Source organism: Amyelois transitella, chromosome 5 (assembly GCF_032362555.1).
Source record: "Amyelois transitella isolate CPQ chromosome 5, ilAmyTran1.1, whole genome shotgun sequence".
In the NCBI taxonomy this organism is placed as follows: domain Eukaryota; kingdom Metazoa; phylum Arthropoda; class Insecta; order Lepidoptera; family Pyralidae; genus Amyelois; species Amyelois transitella.
The window spans coordinates 8,032,554-8,051,724 of record NC_083508.1 but is presented as its reverse complement, the minus strand read 5'-3'; the positions used below and the strand labels follow the sequence as shown (position 1 = coordinate 8,051,724).

The following is a 19,171-nucleotide window of genomic DNA, read 5'->3' as shown; positions in this document are numbered from 1 at the left end:
GTAGCAATTGTAGCGACGACGTCAAAGTTTACCTTGAAACTTACACAATTTACGTAAACCTCATGTTTATTCCACATTAGTTTTACGTAAATACGCTATAGTAACATCACCTTGTCCATAAAATGACAAAGAAGGTGGACAGTTCATCAAACGCCCCCGCGTCAAAACAATTAAGCAATATCATATTATCTAATTTAAAAACCTAGAAAGACCATTTCTTTTTATTTATTGTTGTGTCAATTTTTTTTTATAAATTTTCAGTATTTCGTGATATTATGCTAAAATAAAGGTTCGCTCGCTTATTTATCATTTAGGCTAGCAACCAATGGAATCTATGTCACTATAAATGAAACTTATCTTATGACTATTGGGTTTGTCTACTCCGTAGGGAGCCAAGACAGATAGGTATGTATGTATGTAACTAAAAATTTAATTTGACGAATCGTTAAAGACCAAAACCAAAGTATTCGGCCTTAATGTAAACCCTTTTCAAATGTAAGAAGATGCTCATACCATAAAATTAATATACTTTGACTGCTCAAGTCACCAACCAATCAACCAATTTTTATAAAAAAAATAATTCACTATAATATTTATTTCTTTTTTAAAATGAATAATCTGTGGCGAATAGGTAATTATCGCTTTTAAAAACTTTAAGAAACACTAAACGCTTGTCTGCCTTATGGCTTGTAGGTCCAAAACTTTAAGTTAAGTTTTTGGGATTGGTCCCCACCTCGACTAAATAGCGTTGATATAAGGCCAGCTTGAGGAATATTTTATTCAAGTAAACATCAATATGAAATTACAATTCATTCATTCATAATTTTTTTTATTTTAGAAATTCGATATTTCTGTTCATATGAATTTTTATAGATATTAATCAAATTAATTTAAAACAAGAGTACTAAGAAAATAATGGTTTAAAGTTTAAGTATATTCTTTATTGTTTCATATCAACATTTTATTCACATTATTGAAGGCACATTATCGTATAATGGTAGACTTTACAAAACATCACATGGCAATTTTCGTGGTAACTTAAAATGTTAAAATAACAATCAACTTAATCCTAAAAGACAATAGCAAAACAGCAGGAATATATTTACAGAAATTTACTTCAAAGTCAATTTACAATTTCACAACACTAGTATTATTGTCCCAGTGCTACCGGAGGTTGTAAGTTATAATGACCTTGGAACAAGGGGTAGTTTTCCTTTGAGGCACATTGATACGTGCTTATTGGAGTGGAGTACTGTTGGTACATGCGATGGTCTCTCGCAGGAGGGCGCGCATACAGGGGCTCCTGACGCACCTCGGGGTACCAACCCGACATCACACCACTAGTATACGGCGCACTGTTATAACCATTCCCAGAATTCGGCATCACATTGGGAGCTACTGCTGCGTAACTTATTGACATATTATGCTTAGGGTCATTCTGCACCAGCACTGTTCCGTAGTTTGTACTCCCGACGGGTGATGTATTGCCATTTGACTGGCGAGATTGATCGTTCTTCTCGTCAGTCGCTTTCAAAGAGTCTTCTTTGTCGTCTTCTTTCACTTTTTTATTCTTCCGTGAGACGTTCGCGTGAGTTTTCACGTGCTTAGCGAGATGATCTGAGCGCATGAATCTTTTGGAGCACAGTTGACACGCGAACCTCTTCTCGCCGGTGTGAGTTCGCAAATGTCTCTGCAGCTCATCAGAACGAGTGAATCGTTTGCCACAGAATAGCCAGTTGCAAACGAACGGTCGTTCTCCGGTATGCCAGCGCAGGTGAGCTTTCAAATGAGATGTCTTTCCGTAGACTTTCCCGCAGCCAGGTACGTGGCACACGTGCTCTCTTTTAGCACCATCTTTTCCATAATTAGGTCCGAAGCCGGCAGCTTCTGTGAGGCAGTTAGGGCATCGGCACTTGGCGCAGCGACGCTGGAGTTCGCGGGCTTCCTCGGCGGCGGCGGCTGCGGCGGCGGGCGGCCAGTAAGCGGGGTACTGCGCCGGGTACGCCGGCAGCTCGCGCCAGCCCGGCGCGCCGCACCACACCCCCGATGAGGCACTACTGCACGAGGACAAATCCGAGGCCGGTGACAGAGCGTCTCCACGCCCGTACCCACAACCGTAACCACTCATCATGTTCATCATCTGTAACAAATTAGAAGTCATGGTTTATTAAACATTCCTATTTTAATGAATACCTGCACTTAATCGCTATATGAAGTCTCTTTAGATCGACAAATTTAATAGTTCTTCCGTCTAGAGGAATAAACTACCCACAATTTAATTTAATAAGAAAGTTTACGATTATCTCGAAATCGATTATAATTGCGCAAAACTATAATTTAGCCAGATATGAAACAGGGAGTGGGCGGGCGGACGGACCTGTTGCGCGGGCGGATCCACGTATTGCATTTCCGGAGACTGTGGTGACACCGTAACGCGACGAAACCTTCTGGTTAATTACAGGGCGGCACTCCGCTCGCGCCGAGACGTTTTTAATAACTGGCTTGGAATAGACGTAACAAGCGGTTGTCACCTCGCCCCGGCCCCGCTCCACGCCCGAGGGCCCTGCGCTCGCGCACATCCCCGCTCACCCCGCCTCACCCCCGCCCGCGCAGCCTCCGACCCACCCCACCCAAACTGGAGCTTGTGAATTATGAACTTACAAGCTCCGTTCTCGTGAGAAGGAAAGACGCGTACGAACGGGACGGCTAAAGGTTATGTTTACTTTGCCCGCCTTGAAATTAAGAGGTGGAACAATTATTCAATTCGACCGTAAGAAGAGGGTCGGCATTTGTACAGTTTTCATGCGATCTCTAATGAACAATAATAATGTCAATAATTTAACTTTCATTTTAATCATACCAGCCCGATTGATAATTGGATTTCCTATAACATTTAATATTTAGTTAAATACTTTTGATTACCTATAGATAGGCAACATTATTACAATTTTCTCACATTATTTATATTTGAGATGTTTTATAGAAAGTGTAAAAAGTGTAGTATAGTTTTCCTAAAAAATTATTGATATTTTTACACAGTTAGAGTATCCTAACAAAATACAATTCTTTTCTCTTAAAAATACTAGTAGGTACCGACTTTCTGGATAACCGATAACATGAATGTCAACTTTGACTAGCTATACCCTGATTTGTAGTTTTATAACTATATTTTCCCTCCGACCAGCTTAACTAACCAACGAAAACGGATGAACTATTTATCTTCAGACATTTTAATCTATTTATTAATTATGCCGTGTGGTCTCCAGCACCAATCAATAGTACAAAGAATAGGACCACTCCATCTCTTCCCCATGCATTTCGTAAAAGGCGACTGAAGGAAAGGGTGATAAGCATGGGATTCTTTATGAAAGCGATGAACTAGCAACCTGTCTCTATTCAAATCTCAATTCCATATAGCCGTACAGCTGAACACGGACATTCAATCTTTTCAAGACTGTTGGCTAGAGAATAGACGTGATTATACTTTGTATGTAAGTAGGTATGTATTAATATTGCACATTTCTTGATGTCCAAATTCATGTAGGTAAGTAACTTTAACATAAAATACAAAGCTAATTATGATGACTCTCTTGTTTATTTCTAAAAATTTAAGTAGATAAATTCGTGACCATCCAAGCCGAGATAGTAATCTCATCAGCTAACACTATCCTCATCCCGACGAGTCCAGCGGTTAATGTTTTTGATTTATTTTTAATTTTTTCTCTATTTCGGTCGGCAGTTCGCGGCAGACTTGATTTATGCATATATCCGAGAGCAGGCAACCTTTAATTACACGTTGTTAAAATATGGCAGTTTGTTAAATCGTTCCGAGCTTTTGTTTTACTAAACACAAGCTCTCTCAAAAGAAACGTAGTTTTCTTCCCTTCACATCCGAACTTAATATATTTTTATTTCTATAATTGCCCAGGCTCCTCTTACAACCTTAGGCTGGGATGGCTTTAGGTATCAGTTACAAGGTGAGCTTTTTAGATTAACGTAGATTACTTAATTAAAAAAGTATTTTAAACATGCTAAAATTTCAGACAAGTTCCTTATATTCAAGTTAAATGTTGAACTTAAAATAAACTAAAATTAATAAGAAATAGTAATTTTGTTGTAATGTAAATATGAATTTGAATGTAAGAAGCAAGTTGATAGTGTTTTTTATTAATACTACATATTAATTTATTCTGAAAAAAAAAATGCTAACAGGTAACCATTCCGAACAAAAAATCCAGCAAATCTTTCACTTAGGTACCTATAAGTGGTCCTCCTATCGAGAAAGAGGCTTGTAGGTACCTATATGTGACGATCTTCATAAATAAAGAAAGTAAATTTCCAATCATATTAAAATATCGTTCATTTTAAATCTTTCCATCAAATAAGAATTTAAACTAAGTAGGTCCTAGTAGCTAAACCTATGAGCAAAATGTAGAAACCTATCAATACCAAACTATGCTCGTCTTTTAAAAAAGCACACTTAACCATCACTCGGTCAATAGCATTGTGAAAGCACACTGGATTTCTTCGAAGTAGCTCCCGGTAATTATCGAGATTCACAAACTGAACCTGTCGACATGTTTACGACAGGCTAGAACAATGGCATCTGACAATACCTATACAGGGTGCGACAATACACAGTACAGTAGCCGTGTCGGCGTCCACCGTACACAAAGAGCTCGTGGAGTGGACAATGCTGATACTAATGCGCTATGATCGCTCTCCGGTAGTCATAAATCTTCGCTACTGGGTTTTTGTGCATTTTGCATTCCAAAAATGTCGGAGCAGAGTGATCCCGAATTTTTGGTTATTGTTCCAGTGCGATGAACTACGCTGACTCGGCAGACGCGTACAAGATTTGTTTGAATTGTAAAATTTTAAGAAAAGTCTAGTTTGTTTGGTATGTCTAATAGTCTAATTGGTGTGTGTATTTCAACGAAGGTACGAGCATTAAATACAATAATTTACTGTCAAACCTTTCTCTTCGCTGTTCTTTACCGGAATAAGTAGATAGTTATTAAGATCTAAATATAAACGCAGGTAGGTAGAACATAAATTATTCAACGAAGTGTGAACCAAAAAAATAGCTACCACGAAAAAGGATATAGAGTACTTCACGCAGGCTAAGACGCGGGCGACGACTACTGGCGCTCTTTTTTTCTTAATACCGCAAAACGTCCGCTTAACTTCGTAGCGTGATGTCTGAATTATTTGATCATTTCCGCTCAAGTACGGATATTTTACACTAATTGCAGGTTTCCTATATCGTGGGCGTGTAATTGGGCTCTATCACACGTTGTCTTGGCTTCCTGTCTTTTGGGTGCGTTGGTTGTAAGGGCTTGCCGGTAGGGTGTCAGGTTCCAACCATTGTGACAATGCAGCCAGAGCGGCACCCACGCAGATGGAGTATAATCGTGAGTAAATCGTGCATGCGTTTTTTTGTTACAGTTAGAAATTGTTGGTATCTTTTTGATTTTAAGATAGTTTAGATATCAAAATTATCCAGATTCAAAAGCATTTTGTTTTTAACCTGTTCTTTATTTTTCTGATATTACTTAATTTCTTACCTACCTACCTACTTATAGGTACTATCTACCTACATAACGCGATATCAACTTTAACATTAATATATAACCATTGATCATTGGTAAATTATTGATATTCTTGTAAATGCTTATCACACAGTGACTTTTAAACACCCATTTTTCGTCAACCATAATTAGGAACAAAACAATTTCTCAAGATACCTTTTAAAAACACTACCTACCCAATAATATGTATCTTTGTAGACGGCAACAAGTTAACATTTTGACCATACCTAAACCAATTTCAATAGATATTTTTCATAAAGAGTTTCCAATAAAAGATGCAATGTGAACATTGGTGCGGACCTGTCATTGAAGGACAGGTAGGCACTGATGATCTTGTTACACGAGATAATATGACAATGCTTCACTCCTTTACGCGGCCGACAAGTGAGCGGAATTCCGATCAGATAACAGCCGTGTCCGCATCTCATACAATCCCCATGTGCAGCTCATTCAAGTCATACTCACTTTTTATGTCTTTTGTGACTTAAAAGATCAAGTTACGGACGGCATTTGCGATGTTACTTTTTATGTTGCTATAATATAGATCTACTAGCTTCCTCCCGAAGCTTCGCTTGCATATAGGTAAGTTTTTAAATAAAGAAGTACCAAACATTCAGTTGTTTTTGCATGATTGAGTAACAAAACATACACCTACATGATATTGGTACTACCTACTCACAAACTTTCAATTTTATAATTCTTTTTATGAATTAAGTAAGTAGGTATAATAAAATTTTATACGTCAATCCATTGATGTGTTTTTAATTAGAGCCCCGAGAGAACACATGTGGTATAAATAAAACGATGAGAAGGTAAGCACACTCCGAATATTTCAATCAGCAAATTAATTGAAAATGCGTAGAAATGTTTCATGAAAAAAAATCCTTTCTTACTCTGAAATCGCAATAAACACTTGTAAAATGACAGTAATTCGATACATCATTGCTACAAAATATAATTGGACACAAAAAAACTCATAACCGTTGTTAAATCTCGTCACCCTCTAGCCTGGCATAAAAAAGAATGTAGGTAAAGGAATTCTGCGGACTGCGAAGCTCCCCGCGGCGCGCGGCGACCATCAAACATGGCGCTCTTTCGCAGTGACAGCCGAAATTGCCCTACATCACTAAAAACCTTGTAAAAACTGATTTCTGATGCAGTTTGTTTTACACAACAAGCCGGCCGTACTATTTTGAGGAGAGATAGATGCATTTTTGGTAACAGTAAGAAGACTGATTCAAATTTACGTCTCTCTGCTCTCTGGTGTTGATGGTGATAGGCTGACCGTATATTAACTAGGCTTACGAGTAAAATGTATTATAAAATCTGAACCCTTAGGTCGATACAGGAATAGACAACTCCAAATAGTTGGGATGGGCCCAAACTCAACCAATAGTACAAAAAATTTATGCAAGTATTACAAAAGTTTGTTGCAAACAAACAAACAAACTTTTGTAGTTTGTTTTTATTCTTCAAAGTACTGTACTGAGTAGATTTTGATGAAAAATAGCACTTGAAAAATGCCCTAGGTACTTTTTAGGCGGGCCAAACCGCGAACGGTAAGCGTTAATTTTGGAAAGAAAAATTGTACTAAGTATCTAATATATGTAAATGAAAAGAACAGATTGTTATTGACATACCAAGCCCAATCAGCCGTCCAAGCGATTGTTACCAAAAGTAAATTTATCGCTTATACTATTCAGATATGGAGAAGACTAATGACACTTTTGACGCCGGTCCATGTTTCACATCGGGGTTTGTGATTTTTTTTAAAGCGGTCAGCTTTTGCACATTTGATAAATGGTGAAATGGATACGGATGGATAATTAGGACTCTAGCTTAATGTTACATAAGAGCTGTAATAATTACTATAAAACAGGTCATTGGATGCACCTTTTTTCAAGCAATAATAATTCGTGAGATTTACATAAGTGATCAGGGATAGGCTTATATACTTGGCATTGGCTTGGCATTGTTACTGTTTGAATCTCAATTCTATCATTTAGCCGAGCGGCTGAGCGTGGACCTTCAGTCTTTTGATGACTGTTGGTTGTCTGCCCCACAGGGGCATATAGACGTGATTATATGTTGTTATGTAGGTAAGTGCTGAGGTTATTACATTGAACGATATGTTTCGTCATAATATAGCTTTAGATATTTGCTTGGATTCATCATTACATTTATACTACCCTTAATTCACAAATGGCAATTGCTATACATAAACTAAGTATTTAAATAAATAAAAAAGAGTAAGTACTGAATGAAATAAAGACTACCTACTCTGAAAAAAATGTGGGGAACAGAGTATTCAAAACAATGTATAAGGATCGAAAAATTTATTACAACACACGTCACAGAACATACATTTTGTACAATCATTTCATATCATACATATTAAGTTAGGTTCGATAACTTACAACGCGGAATGTTATCTCAAATTCTAATTAGGTAAAATTCAGCGATACAATAATTTATTCTTTATTTCTTTTCAATATTGAAACTTATGTAAATGTTTCAAAATTCCAACCCACTGAAGTCTATGTATACCTGAGTAGTATAAAGACTCCTGTGTTCAAATGACACTCTGCCTCAGATGTAAGACATCATAGTTTGACTTAAAATTTAAACGTTAATATTCAAGAGACGGTATAGGCTTTTTTGTTTTAATACTATCTTAATATTTCAGTCATACAAATGTATGAATTTAAAATACAGTACCGTGATTAGCTTTGTTTACTTTATAAATCTGTTCTGTTTTGCTGGCACCTAGATGAGATAGCATCACTGAAGTTAGGGAAATAATAAAAAGCCGTAAAAGGTACAGATAAATATACGGAAAGAATATATAATAATGAAGGTAATCGTACATAAACGTTAACGTTAATATACTCATCACATTACTTTTACTTGCATAATTCATAACTTCCGTATTTTAATTGAATTAGGCATGATTATCAGTTATTTTAATATCGAGTAAAAGTATATTAAATCAAGTTGACTTAGAAATATAAATTCTTAATAAAAGCTTGCTAGATACTTAAATGTTATTATTGCGTTAAAGGTAAATGGAAGAATACGTTAAGTGACACCAGAATTTTATTAACTTTTCTACATAACCTGCGGACGGTCTCACAAATATTTCAGAAATGAAAAATAACTGAAAAATTATAATACAAAGAAAAATAAGAGATAATAATTATTTAATTTCGTACTACCCACAACATCATATGAGTACTATATATTTATTTTAATATGAGAAATATGTAGGAGTTTCATAATTAATCATAATTATTTAGGTTTAGAAACGAGTGTTCTTCATTCCGCAACGGAAAAATGAACAATATAAATATTAAAACTCTAATTATTTCTGATTTGCCGAAGTTCTAAACCTAAACTGCAGTCACACCTGCATCTCAATATACCAATATCTTTTCTCATCAAAGCGTTTGAAAATTATTCATTATCTTTATAGTAATATAAATAGTAATGGCTCGGGGTCTATCAAAGACAATATGTATTTTTTACTTCAAATTATGAAGAATGTTTTTATGGTTGTTGGTTAGGGTTAGTTACGACTTGGAAATCTTTAATACGCTACTTCTTTTCCTTCAGTTGTCTCCAACGACATCACAAGAATTTTTTTCTGTGCCGGAAACTACACCGCTAGGTATAAACTTAACTAAGCTTATTTGAATATACAAGTATGTAATAATTTTATAAAATAGTTTTTCAGTATTCTATAAACACTAATAAAGACCAAACAGCACAGAGAAGGAAAACAGATCAGAAGTAGTTAAAAAAATATATGACACTTAATTTCAATATTTCCGAAAAAAATAATAAAAAAGCTATTAAAAAATTCATTCTCCACCTCGACGATTTTGTTACAAACAAATCATAATCTAGAATGTATTTTAAGTAAATATTTGGAGTGGCTTCTTAATAATGATAAACTAAATTGCATGATCTAAACACAATAACCTTATAATTCGTCCCTTAGCAGGGTGTATCTGTTTTTGGAAGGAGCTAATTTCTTGAAGGTAGATTCTGGAGGAGTGGTCACTTTGACATCAGCATTGTTCGAAATTTGAGCTGGATCTGGACCGTAGTGGAACTCTCTGGAAAAAAAAACACGAGAAATTTACATTTATTACAAGCTTAATGACAGATTATGATTCTGGTGTTCCTATATATATGCATAATAAGAAATAAGACATTAATTTAAAAAATAATATATATTATTAAACAATTTAAAAGCATTGCCTTTTAAAATGTATATTTATGAATGAGTACATATACATTTAGTTTATATAAAGTTAAAATTGAAAATTCGTGATGTAACCTTGGCCTCGACAGAGTGTTGAGAAACAAATTCATTCATAAAATTTTAAGTGAAATTTAAATTCTTGAATTAAATTATGAAAAACAACACAACAATAGAAGTCAATCATAAAAGGTATCAAACGGTTATTATGTTTAAGACAGAACAATAGCAACATTTTACAGGAATCAAGGTAATGAAAGGTTAATAATTCCGAATTACCTATATCCTGAAAACTTACAATGTAATACCATTCTGTAGTGTGATTCCCGGCCCTTAAATATAGGACCACTTCATTTAGCTCTCATATACGAAATGTATGCGTGTTTGTATCCTGTGATGCTATTCACGAATATAAAGGCATAGGTATCTTTAAAGTTTATCAACGATATAGAAAGAACGCGAGTCAATTTCGTTTCGAGTTCGTGAATAGCCCGAATGGTGTATCCCGTGACATGTCTCCTGCCCCGGTCTATACACAACCAACCCAGGAGTGGGAAGGTCAAATAATAACAGATAAGCGAACTGCCCGAAATAAATAAACCTAGCCCAACAGAGAAATATTACACCACAGTTGCTTGGATATGCAGGTAATCGTGTGGATTTCCCTTACCGTAAATAAAATATTACTGCCGAAGATTATATAATCACTAGGTATGTAATAACTGTCTATCATCGACTTACGATCGATTACTTTTAATTCGGACACTTTCAGCGGGATGGTAGCTTATAGACAATATATCTATACTAATATTATAAAGCTGATGAGTTTGTTTGTTTGAACGCGCTAATCTTAGGAACAACTGGTTCGAATTGAAAAATTCTTTTTGTGTTGAATAGACCATTTATCGAGGAAGGCTTAAGGCTATATAACATCACGCTGTAACTTGAGGGCTTCAATAATGCCCAAAATAACTTTTCCACGCGGACGAAGTCGCGGGCACAGCTAGTATAATATATAATCCCACAACACAATTTTAAAAAAAATCGTCAGTCATATAAGTCTCTGCTTATTCACAGTACAATATATATTTTAAAAGTGCGGATGTTTTTGCCTGATTTTTCTCCTATCTGTGAATCTAGTATAAAATTTCTAAAAATATTTTGTTGATCTAATACAACTACCTTATCTTGACAAATCATATCTCATCAAGATACGAGATAACTGGCTGAATGTCAAACCTGTTTTATCAATGTTATTTGAAATTCATATCTAATACGAATAGTATGAAAAATTCATTTGCATTAGAGAAAAGTACCCAAGGTACCTTAACCTAATTAGCACATTCATGCAACTAAATGTGACTGATGACCAAAGGATCCATGCTGTGTGGATCCCGGCACTTTAAAATCGGACAACTCCATCTTTCCTATGGATGTCGTAGAAGGTGACCTAAGGAATAGGCACATTCATCAGATGGGAGTTACTTTGTGTAAAAATCTGAGTGACCCAATCCAGGATTAGAATAAAAGTCAAAAAGCGCATCGCAGGCTTCTCTCCAGAGAGTGAGGATGTAACCGGAACATGATAATGAAGAACCAAAGAAAAAAAGAAAGTGGTGGCAATTCAAATGTTGATAACAATGATAGTGTTTGTTTACCTGTGTAATTTTCCAGAGTACAAATCTTGTAAGAACTGAAACAATCGGCCCGGCTTCTCCATTTCTTTGTAGTCGGGGAATAGATACATGTGCCGGAAGGAGTCAATGGCAATGAGTGGCAAGTCCGAGGCAGACTTCCCCAGGTGGTGGAGCGGATGCTCGAAACGCACCCCGTCGGCAGTCAAGAAGTTAATGTTCTCTGAAAAAAACATATAAAGGATATTGTAATTTCCTTTCATAACAATGATTCATTCATACAAAAATTTGAGCCTTCTTCATGTGGTTTTCTGTGACACAAAGTTTATGATATTGAAAACTAATAGACTTCACAAATTAAAACTTAATCATTTCATACATTTATCATAGGCAATATGCATGTGATTTAGAAAAAAAAAAAGGTTGTAAAATGCTGCGCTCAAAAACAAAGCAGTGTAAGAATAATTCTGAAATAGTACAATGTTATTATCAGATTTTAAATAGAAAGAAAAAGACAGCTGAAAATGCAAAATATAAAAAAAATTTCATTAACATACGTTTTTCACCGCTCAATTCTCGCACAACAATCTCCTTGTATCTCTTAACACTTTCCGTGTCAGTGGGGTGGTGGAAGAGTATGAGGAACGGCAGGCCCTCTTCTGTTAGCTCCTCGGCATTTTCAAAGGTAATCTCACGCACAAGGGGAATGCATTTCTCCTGCGCCCATGTACTAAATTCTTCCATATTGGTCAAAGACCCCGGGTAAGTCTCATCGGGCTCCGTTGAGGTCTTTCTGTCAGCTCTAAATACGACAATTGGTTGACCTGTAATTGATAATATAATCAGAATATCTTCATAAAAAAATTGCCCCAAGGCGCATTTTAAAAATACTATTTAAAATGCAACTTGGGGCAATTTAATTAGTGTTTTGTTACACCACTCCAAAGTGTTACAAACAATTGGCATTGTTGATGGATAGAAAATAGTGGAGTGTAGATTAAAATAGATTTGGTTTGGAAATTGTTATTGCCAAAGCTAGTTTATTTTAAGTTAAGTTAATTTTCTCAAAAACTGCAACCAAAGCTAAAGTGCAGATCATACCAGTTTTTACTTAATACTACATAAAAGAACTATCTCTCATCTCTGTGTATTTCCTTTGCACCCTCAACTGTAGTGCTTCGGGGCCTGGGGTTTGCCTAAAAAACTTAAATGACTGTCAAAAAACTACCAATAATAGATAAATATAAAGTTTACCTGGAGGATGCATTTGCTGTGATGCATCTCCAAAACCGACATGAAACTGACAATCATCTTTCAAATTGGATGCTACTTTTCTCATGACGTCGTACTCCGGTTGATCCCTCCTGTCCATGTAACCAATAATGTGTCTTTTGTCCTCGCTCAAATTATGAAGCTCCTTAAGTGCTCCAAACACCTGCACTGGATCAATGAGCTGTTTCTTGATGTACTCTGAGAAGGCTTCCACATTTCGTGCACCTATAGAAATAATATATCATATACAAACTATAAACTTTAAAGGAAAGCATATAAAATTAAGGCTGGCAAATGACGTAAACATTACTAAGTAGTAGTTTCATAAATCTTGAGATTCTACTTTTACACAATGGGCTGGAAACCATTTAAATCTCAATTCCATCATTAATACAGCTGAACATGGCCTTTCAGTCTGTATAAGACTTTTGGCTCTGTCTCTACATAAGGGATAAAGATGAATTTGTATGTATGTATGATAACTTAATAAATATTGGCTCTATGTAGCTTGAAGGGATTTGACCTTGCAAAGACAGTTTTTATATAAATTTACACAACAATAAATCTGGTAAGCAACTTACCTCTATACTCCTTTTTAGCAGGCATCCCATTTCGGAATAATTTCAAAGTAGGATACTTAGTAATATGGAATCTTGTGGCTATAGATGCTTCTTTATCACAATCCACTTTCCCCATGACAACTTTACCTGGGTCATAACCCTGTTTGGCAATCTCATCAGCGGCTTCATCAAAAATAGGCATTAACAAGTTGCTAAACCTACACCATTCTGCATAAAAGTTTATGAATACAACTTCATTGGAAGCTGAAAAATAGATAATATATTATGTAATATTATTATGATTTATTAATCTGTTTTGTCTGTAAGCTTTAATACTTAGATATTAATCCTGGGGTTGGCTTTATTATTAGTAACCTACTTAAACATACAGTTTTTGCACAGGGTTTGCCTATGGCTATATTTGTGAGAAACAATAATGCAAAGCAATAAATGTTATAAAAGAGAAAGATTACAGCAGAAAGCAAGTGGAAATATGCTGGGCACATTGCTCTTAGTGATCCCATGTGATGTATAGACCACTTGAGTGGAGACTGAGTGCCAATACAAGCAGGATAAGAGACAACCTATGAGACAGAAGGATAACATCATAAAAGTAATATAGGAAAATGCCTACATCCAAAACTAGATATAAAAATAGCAAAGCATGTGGATAACATGGATCCATCTTCTGGTCATTTGAAACATTTACGTTTAGAGAATTTTAATTTAAGAAGTATGCAGATTGTGAACAGTGAAATGATATAGTCTGTGCGATAGGCACATTCTCCATCACCATTCACACCTCTGAGAAAGGAGCGTGATTTTATGTATGTGTGTTAAGAGTGCCTACTTTAAATAACTATACCAAAGATATATAACTATTAACATTAACCTTACAGTTAATGTAATACAATAATGTTAAATTTTGTAAAAGAGAAATATTGTACTAATAGTAAATAGTAGCAAAATTGCATCGTCAACAATACTGTGAATTGGAATCAATGGAATACATTACATTCCGAAACTCGGGTTACCGGGCGTCAAAAATCACTTAAATACCTACCTAAAACCATATCCAAGTTATTCTTTGTTATCGATACAGCTCCGCTATCGGTAGGGTTGTAAAAACTGTGGCACAACTGAAACATAACAATTTCTGAATAATTAATCAGAGCATTCACAGCTATTACTCTAATGAAACCGTAAAATCAACAACCAATTTAACACCCCTGATCAAGGCATATAATTATACAAGTAAATGCTTACCAAAATAAGAATGCATCCTAAGAAGTTATGACTTAATATATTAGGTTTTTTAAAGCAATTCATAATGAAATATGAAAGATTTAGTTTCCTTTTTTAGAAAGAAAATGGAGCTATTGCTAGCACTGCCGATGACAGCGAAGCAGCGGCTGGCTACACACACACAGACAGACAGGACAGGGCGGACGGCTATCCTACCAATTGCCAACGCCAACGTCAACGATTTGTCACTTTGGCAAAGAGGGTATAGGTAAATAATACTCATTTTTTTTTTTGATTTTGATTTTGATCATAAACTTTAGTAGGATTCTACCCGAGCGATGAATTATATTATTTAGCGTTCACATTTCCGTCACATTGCGACCTCTAGTGGTAAATTTCTAACCAATTACATTAAATAAAAATAACAAACAGCTCTCTGATTGATTGATGTGGACAGTGGCAGTTTCTATTCTATGTCGCCTTGTGGGTCTACTTTAGACTTTAGTAAACTTTATGTCTGTAACAAAATAAAACTATTTCTACAGATTCAAACCTCTGAAGAACTATCATAATTATAAAAGTGCCTATATACCTACATGAACTTTTCCTGCGTACCATATCTAATTAAACAAACCGGGATACCATGGCGGACTAGAGATGTTCACTTCCAAAGTTGTTCTTTCTTTATAAATTTGCAGTTCTTGTTATTTATCGGCGATTTTTTTTTTGTGGTTAGTTTTTAGTTTTTAGCACAGCTCGGGCTCGCGGTTTTATTTACTCTAACGGTTCCATTGATTGACTGTAGTTCTTTTCATTCATACATAGCTATGTTACGTTAACATATAATCACGTCTTAACGCTTATGGGGCAGTCAGAGCCATATTATAATAATTGAATTGAGATTAAAATAGAAACATGCTGCTAATTCATTCATAACTAAAACAAATAAAAAATTTATTTCTTTAATTAACCCAATTTATGTTACTCCGTACTTATACAAAAATACAAAACAGATCAATATCACTTTGATAGGTACAATGAATTGTTATTATTACTGTGTGACAATACCTAGGTAGGTATGTACCTAGAAATACTTATATTTTTTTTATTGTTTCACACTTTATGAAAAAATAAACAAGTTCTTAAAAGTTTTGTCAGATCAAAAAAGAAATAAATATGTTCTTAATAAACACGGTATATAATTTTCTAAATGTAATTATATTTTCGTAATATACCTAATTATACAAATCAAATAAAAGGAATATTTAACAATAATCAATTTGTTACAATTTATACCAATGTCTTAAATAAATATGCAATAAACAGAAACAAACATACAGAAGCATTATATTAAAGAAATTTTAGTAATGGTGCTACTTAGTTCAATGGAAATATCTTCCATCTCGTGAGAGAAGACATACATTTTGTACAAAAGGACTACAATGCATTTTACATATTAAACTAAACAAAAATGCTTAAAATACTAGGGAGGGGCAACTGAGCTGGCAGATTCAAATATCTCAGGAAAAATAAGATAAGTTTTATTGGTTAAAAGTTGTTAACACTATTACATACCTTAATACCAAAATCAGTCAATTTCATTATCAATATGCATAATAATGGTATGAAGTGGAATAGAATTTTTTTTTGTCATTTCTCAAGATACTCTCTTATCATATTTATTAACTCTGTATAAAATTAGTCTTTAAATCTAAATGGACGGAATCTTAAGCTTAGGTAAGCATATGAAAAAGTATTCTTGTTACTTAAAGCTACATCGTAAATAAAACCTAACATGCAATGATGTACTGTTGCCAGTAATAATCAAGTCAAGTGCAAATAGTAATCTATTTGCTTTTTCCCAAAAAATTGCAAATCCTAACAACATTAAATAAGATTTACATGCATAGTTCATATTGACATTATCTATACTACAAACTGAAATAGAATTGTTCCACCTAATATTAAAAGTAGGGGTTTCAGTGATGAACTGCCACTCTGAAACATAAATTAAACAACCTATTATACCATTTTGTGTCATTGTTTTAAGCAATGGGCAATCAATTACTCATTACTAAGCCATTTAAATTTATAGGTATTGAAGTCAGAAGCTCTTAAGAAGAACTGGGAATTGCCCCATATATGTATGGGCATATTTTGTACATATTTTCACAGATCTGTTTGTGTTTTTTGCTTTTTGTTCATCAGCCATATTCATTTGCATATAAATGACTGTAAGCAGTTGTGTGATGGGTAACATGATTATAAGTGCTGTGTGATTTACGGAACTTTAGAAACTCACTTCATATTTTCCCATGGGTTATGTAAAAAGTGACAAAGAGATATAAACTTGGGATTCTTCTTGTAGGTGATGGTCTAGCAACCTTTCATTATTTTAACCTCAATTCTATTATGAAGCCATACAGGTGAACATGGCCTTTCAGTGTTTTTGAGACTGTTGGCAATATATATGTAAAGAATAAAAAATAAAGAGCTAATAAGTGTATTTTATAGGTGCTAAAATTGGGATCAGGCAAGCAGTTGATTCTAAAGTTTTTTAAACATGTTAAGTTTAAAATACTTTAGAAGACCACAGCTTTAAGCATACAACTTTGCTTGCCAGCTAGACTTTATGACCACAAGGCTCATTTTCAGAAACAACTCCTTGGAGACACTGAATAGATAACAAGCAAATATAATTAAAAGAAACTTACAATAATGTAATAATTACAGCGATCACCCTGGCAACAATCAGAACACACCCAGTCTTGATACCAAATGTGAGTACATAGTGGCATGTTTTGGTGTCTGATAGTCGCACATTCTGTCTTATTAGAACATCTTTTTGATACATAGTACTGTTTCTTGGCACCCTGAGACCAGTAAGGTGTACTGCCCCACTTGATTTCAGTCAAACATACATCTTGGTTATACTCGCAGGTTTTAATCGTTTTCACACACTTTTCTGTGTTATCTTCCTGGTCATTACAGACATAACACTCTAAACTAAGAACTGCAAGAATAAAAATAACGTTAAGTAATAATTAAACCTCACTTAAACAAACAAACAAGCAAGCGGGCACAGAACTAACCTCTCCAAAATGAAAGTAAAATAGACACAACCATAAAGGCACTCCTGTGATATGAAGCCATTGCTATTGAGAATTAATCAGTTACATGAAGACACGTGTATTCTATATAAATATTATTTTTTTCGACATCCAAGAGCTATCCGTATTGTTTGATTGTTTGTTGTTAATCTAAATTTAGTTCGTTAGCGTAGGTATAGTGCCACACCCGTCAGCTGTCAAAATATGCAGGCAGTGCTAGGGATGTGACATTACTGATATAAAATCGACTTTTATTTAATTGGTTTATTTCTTAAGCATGAATAATCGATTTTTCTTAAGAAAATAATTGATTTTATTATATTGATATTTTTTTTCCTATTTCTTCAATTAATGTCATAATAAACGCCATATAAATTATATCAATAAATTTATTTATTTAAAATAAACAACAGAAACAGTAAGTACTTATATAATCAACACAAATTAAAGTTTTAAAACAATCAAGTTTGAAAAAATTAAATGAAGTTTTAACAACGAATAATGAATTTTATATCAACCGAATGTCGGTCAAATACAGATCATCGACTAACTCCATCTAGTGAATGTTTGATTAAATGAATGCACATATGGTGTTAATGTAATATTATGGAGCTACGATAGTATTCTTTGGCAGTTCGCGTTCCGGGCTCCAAGCCAGAAGACCAAACGTAATGTCGGAGTGCATTTATTGCATGATTATAAAAAATGGATTATTAATTTGTAAAAAAATCATGTATTAAAATTGATTTTTACTTTAAAATAATCCATTTTTAGTCGATTATTTCCATAATCGATTATAGGTATATAAAAAAGTTAAGAAATAAAAAAAAACTTTACTTTTTTATTATATCGCATTAAAAAATACATACAACCCTAAATTTTTACCCTTTTATCACCAACCCCTATTTTTTAATAGCCATTTTAGTAATTTAATCATTTTTCATAACCGGTCGACAACTAATCAATTGTCATTTAATTAGTTATCCCCTTGATCGAAGCCGCACGCATATACCACATTCTTAAACACTCACAATATGTTAGCAATTTTTTGTCTACACTAGAAATTACTTAAAAAATATTTATATGGCAAAATAACGTTTGCCGGGTCAGCTAGTATTTTTATATTTTTAAAACTGACTTCAAAAAAAGAGGAGGTATTGAATTCGACCGTATTTTTTTCACTCAATGAAATCAATTGAAAGTCTCCACAGATATTATAAGTTAAGACTAAAAAATTCCAAGATATATGTCACTGGAAAAGGTATAGCCTTAAGAAATCTTACCAGATACTGGGCTGTATATTTAATGCTTACATCGAAATAAAATAAGGATGTCTTTACTTAACTAAGGAAAATAACTATTTCTCAAATAACGTTGTTCTGCGGTCCATGTATGATTTAAGCATTAATTATTATTTCTAGTTCTTTATGTTTTCAAGTTGTTAATAAATAATATGTAAAGATCATGTTGGTAAAATAATGTTAATGATTTTTTT

The 19,171-nt window shown here is 34.2% G+C and overlaps 3 protein-coding genes across 3 annotated transcripts; all 3 read right to left on the bottom strand.

Annotated features, from left to right (window-relative positions):
* Positions 1-1,011: 1,011 nt before the first annotated feature.
* On the bottom strand, positions 1,012-2,474 carry LOC106131889 (transcription factor Sp5). The gene is made up of 2 exons (XM_013331153.2): positions 2,378-2,474; positions 1,012-2,140 (listed from the first exon to the last, which is right to left on the bottom strand). The coding sequence occupies exons 1-2, from the start codon at positions 2,405-2,407 to the stop codon at positions 1,151-1,153; spliced, it is 1,020 nt and encodes a 339-aa protein (XP_013186607.2). The 5' UTR covers positions 2,408-2,474; the 3' UTR covers positions 1,012-1,150.
* A 5,438-nt stretch (positions 2,475-7,912) lies between these two features.
* On the bottom strand, positions 7,913-14,765 carry LOC106131907 (endoplasmic reticulum resident protein 44). The gene is made up of 7 exons (XM_013331182.2): positions 14,588-14,765; positions 14,385-14,460; positions 13,343-13,585; positions 12,744-12,986; positions 12,047-12,313; positions 11,514-11,712; positions 7,913-9,709 (listed from the first exon to the last, which is right to left on the bottom strand). Exons 1-7 carry the CDS (start codon positions 14,648-14,650, stop codon positions 9,574-9,576), a joined length of 1,227 nt encoding a protein of 408 aa, XP_013186636.2. The 5' UTR covers positions 14,651-14,765; the 3' UTR covers positions 7,913-9,573.
* A 764-nt stretch (positions 14,766-15,529) lies between these two features.
* On the bottom strand, positions 15,530-17,941 carry LOC106131816 (uncharacterized). Its single transcript, XM_013331027.2, has 3 exons — positions 17,659-17,941; positions 17,281-17,579; positions 15,530-16,564 (listed from the first exon to the last, which is right to left on the bottom strand). The coding sequence occupies exons 1-3, from the start codon at positions 17,717-17,719 to the stop codon at positions 16,493-16,495; spliced, it is 432 nt and encodes a 143-aa protein (XP_013186481.2). The 5' UTR covers positions 17,720-17,941; the 3' UTR covers positions 15,530-16,492.
* Between the last annotated feature and the right edge of the window lie 1,230 nt (positions 17,942-19,171).

Excerpts from the sequence above, each read along its gene's own strand:
- LOC106131889 (XM_013331153.2), bottom strand. The coding sequence starts at position 2,407 with ATGCAATACGTGGATCCGCCCGCGCAACAG. Across the intron at positions 2,141-2,377 it reads TGGATCCGCCCGCGCAACAG|ATGATGAACATGATGAGTGG; the intron begins GTCCGTCCGCCC and ends AATTTGTTACAG.
- LOC106131907 (XM_013331182.2), bottom strand. The coding sequence starts at position 14,650 with ATGAATTGCTTTAAAAAACCTAATATATTAAGTCATAACTTCTTAGGA. Across the intron at positions 11,713-12,046 it reads AGAATTGAGCGGTGAAAAAC|AGAACATTAACTTCTTGACT; the intron begins GTATGTTAATGA and ends TGTTTTTTTCAG. Across the intron at positions 9,710-11,513 it reads TACTCTGGAAAATTACACAG|AGAGTTCCACTACGGTCCAG; the intron begins GTAAACAAACAC and ends TTTTTTTTCCAG.
- LOC106131816 (XM_013331027.2), bottom strand. The coding sequence starts at position 17,719 with ATGGCTTCATATCACAGGAGTGCCTTTATGGTTGTGTCTATTTTACTT. Across the intron at positions 17,580-17,658 it reads TTTACTTTCATTTTGGAGAG|TTCTTAGTTTAGAGTGTTAT; the intron begins GTTAGTTCTGTG and ends TTATTCTTGCAG. Across the intron at positions 16,565-17,280 it reads GCTGTAATTATTACATTATT|AGTGGCAGTTCATCACTGAA; the intron begins GTAAGTTTCTTT and ends TTTATGTTTCAG.